General features: G+C 42.4%; 1 protein-coding gene across 14 annotated transcripts in view; it reads left to right on the top strand.

Moving 5' to 3' along the window:
• The window catches only part of LOC139761687 (uncharacterized), a 312,428-nt gene that overhangs the window by 275,200 nt on the left and 26,975 nt on the right, over positions 1-10,253 (top strand). For all 14 annotated transcript variants that reach the window (XM_071686108.1, XM_071686115.1, XM_071686079.1 and 11 more), the window contains 2 exons: positions 117-205; positions 9,765-9,994. In XM_071686108.1, the coding sequence (XP_071542209.1) occupies positions 117-205; positions 9,765-9,994 (319 nt within the window). The remainder of the gene's footprint in view (positions 1-116; positions 206-9,764; positions 9,995-10,253) is intronic.

The raw sequence follows: 10,253 nt of genomic DNA on the forward strand, positions 1-10,253 counted from the left end.
CCTTGTGCTACCTTGCTAACGCGGGAGACAGCGACAAAGTATAATGAATGAATAAATATCTTGTAACTTTACAAAAATTTTAGAAAGTGGCTGAGTAAATATTTTCCTCCTTGCAGAATCATACTCTCAACTGAGGGATGGGAAAGATACATCTGTTTTATATGAAGAAAGTAGAAAAAGGAAAAGGAAAAGAAAACACACTGAGGTAAGTTTTTTATCATGTATTCAGGGACACTGAATAGTACTGTCAGTTATAGTTCCATGTTTATTGTAATATAAGCTGCCCTCTATTCTAAGCCACAGAGTGAGTTTTGGCTAAAAACTTTGAACCTTTATTGTCACCTACACCCCTAAGGTTAAGCAACCATTTTGAAAATGGGCATAGGGGAGCATAGAAGTACTGACACACCACTCACTTTGCCCCTTCATATCTAGCTTCCTTTTTGGCTGATCTATCTCTGTGGTTGTTGATGGATCAGCTTTCCCCCCTTTTCTCCATCAGTTGCAGTGCCGCTCAAGGTTTCCTTGCACGCCTTTCACCCTCATGTATGTTCAGGCCCCAGTCGCTCAAAGTCTTTTTCACTCTATCGTTCCACCTCCAGTTTGGTCTCCCGCTTCTCTTCGTTCCCTCTAGCTCTAACACATATATCCTCTTTGTCAATCTTTCCTCACTCGTTCTCTCCATGTGACCAAACCATTTCAATACACCCTCTTCTGCTCTCTCAAACACACTCTTTTTATTACCACACATCTCTCTTACCCTTTCATTACTTACTCGATCAAACCACCTCACACCACATATTGTCTTCAAACATCTCATTTCCAGCACATCCACCCTCCTCCGCACAACTCTATCTATAGCCCACGCCTCGCACCCATATAACATTGTTGGAACCACTATTCCTTCAAACATACCCATTTTTGCTTTCCGAGATAACGTTCTCGCCTTCCACACATTTTTCAACATTCCCAGAACTGTTGCCCCCTCCCCCACCTTATGACTCCTTTCTGCTTCCATGGTTCCATCCACTCCCAGATATCTAAAACACTTCACTTCCTCCAGTTTTTTTCCATTCAAACTTACCTCCCAGTGGACTTGTCCCTCAACCCTACTGTACCTAATAACCTTGCTCTTATTCACATTTACTCTCAGCTTTCCTCTTTCACACATTTTACCAAAGTCAGTCACCAGTTTCTGCAGTTTCTCACCTGAATCAGCCACCAGCACTGTATCAGTCACCAGCTTCAGCGGTTTCTCACCCGAATCAGCCACCAGTGCTGTATCATCAGCGAACAACAACTGACTCATTTCCCAAGCTCTCTCATCCACAACAGACTGCATACTTGCCCCACTTTCTAAAACTCTTGCATCCACCTCCCTAACAACCCCATCCATAAACACATTAAACAACCATGGAGACATCATGCACCCCTGCTGCAAACTGACATTTACTGAGGACCAATCACTTTCCTCTCTTCACACTCATACACATGCCTTACATCCTCGATAAAAACTTTTCACTGCTTCAAACAACTTGCCTCCCACACCATATGTTCTTAATACCTTCCACAGAGCATCTCTATCAACTTTATCATATGCCTTCTCCAGATCCAAAAATGCTACATACAAATCCATTTGCTTTTCTAAGTATTTCTCACATACATTCTTCAAAGCAAACACCTGATCCACACATCCTCTACCACTTCTGAAACCACACTGCTCTTCCTCAGATAGATGCTCTGTACATGCCTTCACCCTCTCAATCAGTACCCTCCCATATAATTTCCCGGAATACTCAACAGACTTATACCTCTGTAATTTGAGCACTCACCTTTATCCCCTTTGCCTTTGTACAATGGCACTATGCATGCATCCCTCCAATCCTCAGGATTGGTGTGGGAGACAAGCTGCTAGAAGCAGTGAAAAGTTAATACCAAGGATGTAAGGCATGTGTACGAGTAGGAAGAAAGGAGAGTGATTAGTTCACAGTGAAGGTCAGTCTGTGGCAGGGTTGCGTGATGTCCCCATGGTTGTTAAATTTGTTTATGGATAGGGTGGTCAGGGAGGTGAATGCAATTGTTTTGGAGAGAGAGCCTTGGGGATGAGAGGGCTGTATCATCAGCAAACAACAAAAGTTGGTGACTGAGTTTGGAAAGGTGTGTGAAAGGAGAAAGTTGAGGGTAAATGTGAATACGAACAAGGTTATTAGGTTTAGTAAGGTTGAGGGACAAGTTTATTGGGATATAAGTTTGAATAAGTTTCATTTTTGCAGGGAAAAAATGCAATTGAGTGGGAGATGTATAAAAGAAAGAGACAGGAGGTCAAGAGAAAGGTGCAAGAGGTGAAAAAGAGGGCAAATGAGAGTTGGGGTGAGAGAGTATCAGTAAATTTTAGGGAGAATAAAAAGATGTTCTGGAAGGAGGTAAATGAAGTGCATAAGACAAGGGAGCAAATGGGAACTTCAGTGAAGGGCGCAAATGGGGAGGTGATAACAAGTAGTGGTGATGTGAGAAGGAGATGGAGTGAGTATTTTGAAGGTTTGTTGAATGTGTTTGATGATAGAGTGTTTTGGTCGAGGTGGTGTGCAAAGTGAGAGGGTTAGGGAAAATGATTTGGTAAACAGAGAAGAGGTAGTAAAAGCTTTGCGGAAGATGAAAGCCGGCAAGGCAGCAGGTTTGGATGGTATTGCAGTGGAATTTATTAAAAAAGGGGGTGACTGTATTATTGACTGGTTGGTAAGGTTATTTAATGTATGTATGACTCATGGTGAGGTGCCTGAGGATTGGCAGAATGCGTGCATAGTGCCATTGTACAAAGGCAAAGGGGATAAGAGTGAGTGCTCAAATTACAGAGGTATAAGTTTGTTGAGTATTCCTGGTAAATTATATGGGAGGGTATTGATTGAGAGGGTGAAGGCATGTACAGAGCAACAGATTGGGGAAGAGCAGTGTGGTTTCAGAAGTGGTAGAGGATGTGTTGATCAGGTGTTTGCTTTGAAGAATGTATGTGAGAAATACTTAGAAAAGCAGATGGATTTGTATGTAGCATTTATGGATCTGGAGAAGGCATATGATAGAGTTGATAGAGATGCTCTGTGGAAGGTATTAAGAGTATATGGTGTGAGAGGCAAGTTGTTAGAAGCAGTGAAAAGTTTTTTATCGAGGATGTAAGGCATGTGTACGTGTAGGAAGAGAGGAAAGTGATTGGTTCTCAGTGAATGTAGGTTTGCGGCAGGGGTGTGTGATGTCTCCATGGTTGTTTAATTTGTTTATGGATGGGGTTGTTAGGGAGGTAAATGCAAGAGTTTTGGAAAGAGGGGCAAGTATGCAGTCTGTTGTGGATGAGAGAGCTTGGGAAGTGAGTCAGTTGTTGTTCGCTGATGATACAGCGCTGGTGGCTGATTCATGCGAGAAACTGCAGAAGCTGGTGACTGAGTTTGGTAAAGTGTGTGAAAGAAGAATGTTAAGAGTAAATGTGAATAAGAGCAAGGTTATTAGGTACAGTAGGGTTGAGGGTCAAGTCAATTGGGAGGTAAGTTTGAATGGAGAAAAACTGGAGGAAGTAAAGGGTTTTAGATATCTGGGAGTGGATCTGGCAGTGGATGGAACCATGAAAGCGGAAGTGGATCATAGGGTGGGGGAGGGGGCGAAAATTCTGGGAGCCTTGAAGAATGTGTGGAAGTCGAGAACATTATCTCGGAAAGCAAAAATGGGTATGTTTGAAGGAATAGTGGTTCCAACAATGTTGTATGGTTGCGAGGCGTGGGCTATGGATGGAGTTGTGCGCAGGAGGATGGATGTGCTGGAAATGAGATGTTTGAGGACAATGTGTGGTGTGAGGTGGTTTGATCGAGTAAGTAACGTAAGGGTAAGAGAGATGTGTGGAAATAAAAAGAGCGTGGTTGAGAGAGCAGAAGAGGGTGTTTTGAAATGGTTTGGGCACTTAGAGAGAATGAGTGAGGAAAGATTGACCAAGAGGATATATGTGTCGGAGGTGGAGGGAACAAGGAGAAGTGGGAGACCAAATTGGAGGTGGAAAGATGGAGTGAAAAAGATTTTGTGTGATCGGGGCCTGAACATGCAGGAGGATGAAAGGAGGGCAAGGAATAGAGTGAATTGGATTGATGTGGTATACCGGGGTTGACGTGCTGTCAGTGGATTGAATCAGGGCATGTGAAGCGTCTGGGGTAAACCATGGAAAGCTGTGTAGGTATGTATATTTGCGTGTGTGGACGTATGTATATACATGTGTATGGGGGTGGGTTGGGCCATTTCTTTCGTCTGTTTCCTTGTGCTTCCTCGCAAATGCGGGAGACAGCGACAGAGCAAAAAAAAAAAAAAAAAAGTTTGAATGGAGAAAAATTGGAGTAAGTGAAGTGTTTTAGATATGTGGGAGTGGATTTAGCAGCGATTGGAACCATGGAAGCAGAAGTGATTCAAAGGGTGGGGAGGAGACAAAGGTTCTGGAAGCAATGAAGAATGTGTGAAAGGAGAGAATGTTATCTCGGAGAGCAAAAATGGGTATGTTTGAAGGAATTATAGTTACTACAATATTACATGGTTGTGAGACATGGGCTATAGATAGGGTTGTATGGAGAAGGGTGGATGTGTTGGAAATGAAATGTTTGAGGACAATATGTGGTGTGAGGTTTGATCGAGTAAGTAATGAAAGATTAAGAGAGATGTGTGGAGATATAAAGAACGTGGTTGAGAGAGCAGAAGAGGGTGTGTTGAAATGGCTTGGACATATGGAGAAAATACATGACAGAGATGGAGGGAACAAGAAGCGGGAGACCAAATTGGAGGTGGAAGGATGGAGAGTAAAAGATTTTGAGCAGTCGGGGCCTGAACATACAGAAGAGTGAGAGGCGTGTAAGGAATAGAGTGAATTGGAACGATGTGGTATACCAGTGTCAACGTGCTGGCAGTGGACTGGACCAGGGCATGTGAAACGTCTTGGATAAACCATAGAAAGGTCTTTGGGGCCTGGATGTGGAGGGGGAGCTGTGGTTTCAGTGCAATATGCATGACAGCTGGAGACTGAGTGTGAACAAATGGGGCCTTTTTCGTCTGTTTTCTTGGCGCTGCCTTGCTGAGGCAGGGGGTAATGATGTTTTTTCCTGTGAGGTGAGTAGCTGGCCATCAAAGAGCTGTATGGCAGTGGTCATGTTTGTCTGTATGTTGATGACAGGTGCTTTCTCTCTAATATGAATGGCTTCTAATATCTGTGGTCTCCTCTGATGACTGAAGCTAGTGATGATTTTGGTGTTATTTAATGTAATTCCCCTTGTTAGTCTCTTTCCATGCTTTTGTTCATGATGTTTGATTCCACCTTCTTGTAAGTGTACTGAGAGGTGGTGGGTCACAGTGCAGTTGTATTTCCAATATTGTCTCCAATATTGTATTGATACTTATTTACCACTTATTTACTTATAATATTAATGTTTCCTTCTTCTGTTTCTGTTTAATTTGTTTATGGATGGGGTTGTTAGGGAGGTGAATGCAAGAGTTTTGGAAAGAGGGGCAAGTATGAAGTCTGTTGGGGATGAGAGAGCTTGGGAAGTGAGTCAGTTGTTCGCTGATGATACAGCGCTGGTGGCTGATTCATGTGAGAAACTGCAGAAGCTGGTGACTGAGTTTGGTAAAGTGTGTGAAAGAAGAAAGTTAAGAGTAAATGTGAATAAGAGCAAGGTTATTAGGTACAGTAGGGTTGAGGGTCAAGTCAATTGGGAGGTGAGTTTGAATGGAGAAAAACTGGAGGAAGTGAAGTGTTTTAGATATCTGGGAGTGGATCTGGCAGCGGATGGAACCATGGAAGCGGAAGTGGATCATAGGGTGGGGGAGGGGGCGAAAATTCTGGGAGCCTTGGAGAATGTGTGGAAGTCGAGAACATTATCTCAGAAAGCAAAAATGGGTATGTTTGAAGGAATAATGGTTCCAACAATGTTGTATGGTTGCGAGGCGTGGGCTATGGATGGAGTTGTGCGCAGGAGGATGGATGTGCTGGAAATGAGATGTTTGAGGACAATGTGTGGTGTGAGGTGGTTTGATCGAGTAAGTAATGTAAGGGTAAGAGAGATGTGTGGAAATAAAAAGAGCGTGGTTGAGAGAGCAGAAGAGGGTGTTTTGAAATGGTTTGGGCACTTGGAGAGAATGAGTGAGGAAAGATTGACCAAGAGGATATATGTGTCGGAGGTGGAGGGAACGAGGAGAAGAGGGAGACCAAATTGGAGGTGGAAAGATGGAGTGAAAAAGATTTTGTGTGATCAGGGCCTGAACATGCAGGAGGGTGAAAGGAGGGCAAGGAATAGAGTGAATTGGAGCGATGTGGTATACCGGGGTTGACGTGCTGTCAGTGGATTGAATCAGGGCATGTGAAGCGTCTGGGGTAAACCATGGAAAGCTGTGTAGGTATGTATATTTGCGTGTGTGGACGTATGTATATACATGTGTATGGGGGTGGGTTGGGCCATTTCTTTCGTCTGTTTCCTTGCGCTACCTCGCAAACGCGGGAGACAGCGACAAAGCAAAAAAAAAAAAAAAAAAAAAATTGTTTCCACACATACATCCACCTTTCCCTTTTTACCTCCTTCCAGTACAATGTCTTATTTTTCTTAAACTTTTCACTCAACTTTCTTCCAAAATCTTTTTCTACTCCTTTCCTCTATCAGCTTCTTAGCCTTCTACGTACTGACCATATGATCTTCTTCCTCCATTGCTTAACATCTACTGGTACATTCCTTTTGAGCAGCCTATCATATAACTTTTTTGTCTCCATAGCATTTCTAATCTCATTTGCCCACTATGCATTTCCCTTTTTATTCTTATATCTAACAACCTTGTATCCAAATTATAATTTTACAGCCTTTATAAGTCTTTCTCTAAACATTTTAAGCACCTCTTTCATTCATTATTGCATTCCTACATTTACTGCACTGCCATCTAAACTACAATATGGTCAGTCTACAAAGAATCCTCTCACAACTCTTGCATCCAGCACAGCCTTTATCAAGCTTTCATCCAGTGCCACATAATCAGTCACACCCTTTTGTTCTTTTCTTCCATCATTTCTCATCCATGTATACCTGTGGATCATCTTTTAATTTCTATACAAGCTCCCTCTTTTTACTTTGACCAGTCATCCTACTTACATTCACAAGCATCAAGTGCTGCTTCTTGGCCTTTTTGTGCCTCACCCTTGATATATTTCTAATACATTTATTAGTAAGTAAAATGGATTGAGGGAAGAGTATAGACAGTATTCCAACTGTTGTTGTATTATAATCATTCTGGAGGTGTTAGAGGCCAACTCTTTGAAACATTTATATTATGTATTCTAAAGTGAGTTGCACTCTCACTTTTGCAATTTTGATAGGGCACAAAAATGTCTAGCTTCCATTCAGGTAAATACAGTTTATATTTTCCTGAAAAGTTGTAGATTTACTGCAACTATAACTTTTCTGAAGTTTATCTATTCAGTGGCAAGGTTTATTGCTACCATCCCCCCGTGGATATTTTTTTTTTTTTTTTTCTCTGTCTGCCGCATTTGCGAGGTAGCGCAAGGAAAACAGACAAAAGAAATGGCCCAACCCACCCCCATACACATGTATATACATACGTCCACACACGCAAATATACATACCTACACAGCTTTCCATGGTTTACCCCAGACGCTTCACATGCCCTGATTCAATCCACTGACAGCACGTCAACCCCGGTATACCACATCGATCCAATTCACTCTATTCCTTGCCCTCCTTTCACCCTCCTGCATGTTCAGGCCCTGATCACACAAAATCTTTTTCACTCCATCTTTCCACCTCCAATTTGGTCTCCCACTTCTCCTCGTTCCCTCCACCTCCGACACATATATCCTCTTGGTCAATCTTTCCTCACTCATTCTCTCCATGTGTCCAAACCATTTCAAAACACCCTCTTCTGCTCTCTCAACCACGCTCTTTATTTCCACACATCTCTCTTACCCTTACGTTACTTACTCGATCAAACCACCTCACACCACACATTGTCCTCAAACATCTCATTTCCAGCATATCCATCCTCCTGCGCACAACTCCATCCATAGCCCACGCCTCGCAACCATACAACATTGTTGGAACCACTATTCCTTCAAACATACCCATTTTTGCTTTCCGAGATAATGTTCTCGACTTCCACACATTCTTCAAGGCTCCCAGGATTTTCGCCCCCTCCCCCACCGTATGATCCACTTCCGCTTCCATGGTTCCATCCGCTGCCAGATCCACTCCCAGATATCTAAAACACTTTACTTCCTCCAGTTTTTCTCCATTCAAACTTACCTCCCAATTGACTTGACCCTCAACCCTACTGTACCTGATAACCTTGCTCTTATTCACATTTACTCTTAACTTTCTTCTTTCACACACTTTACCAAACTCAGTCACCAGCTTCTGCAGTTTCTCACATGAGTCAGCCACCAGCGCTGTATCATCAGCGAACAACAACTGACTCACTTCCCAAGCTCTCTCATCCCCAACAGACTTCATACTTGCCCCCCTTTCCAAAACTCTTGCATTCACCTCCCTAACAACCCCATCCATAAACAAATTAAACAACCATGGAGACATCACACACACCTGCCGCAAACCTACATTCACTGAGAACCAATCACTTTCTTCTCTTCCTACACGTACACATGCCTTACATCCTCGATAAAAACTTTTCACTGCTTCTAACAACTTGCCTCCCACACCATATATTCTTAATACCTTCCACAGAGCATCTCTATCAACTCTATCATATGCCTTCTCCAGATCCATAAATGCTACATACAAATCCATTTGCTTTTCTAAGTATTTCTCACATACATTCTTCAAAGCAAACACCTGATCCACACATCCTCTACCACTTCTGAAACCACACTGCTCTTCCCCAATCTGATGCTCTGTACATGCCTTCACCCTCTCAATCAATACCCTCCCATATAATTTACCAGGAATACTCAACAAACTTATGCCTCTGTAATTTGAGCACTCACTCTTATCCCCTTTGCCTTTGTACAATGGCACTATGCACACATTCTGCCAATCCTCAGGCACCTCACCATGAGTCATACATACATTAAATAACCTTACCAACCAGTCAATAATACAGTCACCCCCTTTTTTGATAAATTCCACTGCAACACCATCCAAACCTGCTGCCTTGCCGGCTTTCATCTTCCGCAAAGCTTTTACTACCTCTTCTCTGTTTACCAAATCATTTTCCCTAACCCTCTCACTTTGCACACCACCTCGACCAAAACACCCTATATCTGCCACCCTATCATCAGACACATTCAACAAACCTTCAAAATACTCACTCCATCTCCTTCTCACATCACCACTACTTGTTATCACCTCCCCATTAGCCCCCTTCACTGAAGTTCCCATTTGCTCCCTTGTCTTACGCACTTTATTTACCTCCTTCCAGAACATCTTTTATTAATTCAGGTCATTCTAATTGGTGAGTTTGAGTAAATCTAGGACATCTGATATTTCATGAAGGCCATCATAGCAATAAATGCTCAAAGATTTACAGATTGCTTTAAACCAGACTTGGCAGCAATTTCAGTAAGGCCAAACACTCATCATTGTGCAACACGGCACAACTACCACTTGCTGAGATATCTTGACAGTGCACATGAATGTGTCGGTTAGAGCTTTTAAATGAGACACATATGTACTTTTGAGCTTCTCATACTTGGTGGACATTTTATTATAGATTGATTTTGAAATGTTTACAAGGTTGGAGATGTTCGAATGATGGTGATCAGTTCTTCCCCAAGTGAGGACCATTCATACACCTCAGTGGATGGAGATGAGGACTATCCTGCTCCACAGGGACCGTTGCAGTCTGTGTCCAGTTCCTCTGCTTCTCATTCTCACCCCTCACCACCCAAGAAAGCCAACCATTCTCCGACCTCAAGTGTGGATGAGGCATTCTCTGATGACTCATATGATAGTGATGTAACTAGGTTAGTCTGATTTCTTGTTTATCTTGAATCACAGAATTCATAATAAACTAATGTAAGGGACGAGAATTGATTTAGCATTTAAACATTACCTTCTTCAGCTTAAATTTGTGCACTTCTCAATTTCAAGGCATCTTAGTGAGCTCTTTAGACACCTCTGCTTATTTGTCAGTTAATTATGTACACAAAATAGTAGTTATATGCAGTTAATTAGACTAACTGATGTATGATTAAATGAAAGACCAGTGATTGAACTCATAGT

The sequence above is a fragment of the Panulirus ornatus genome, chromosome 3 (assembly GCF_036320965.1).
Source record: "Panulirus ornatus isolate Po-2019 chromosome 3, ASM3632096v1, whole genome shotgun sequence".
Classification (NCBI taxonomy): Eukaryota; Metazoa; Arthropoda; class Malacostraca; order Decapoda; family Palinuridae; genus Panulirus; species Panulirus ornatus.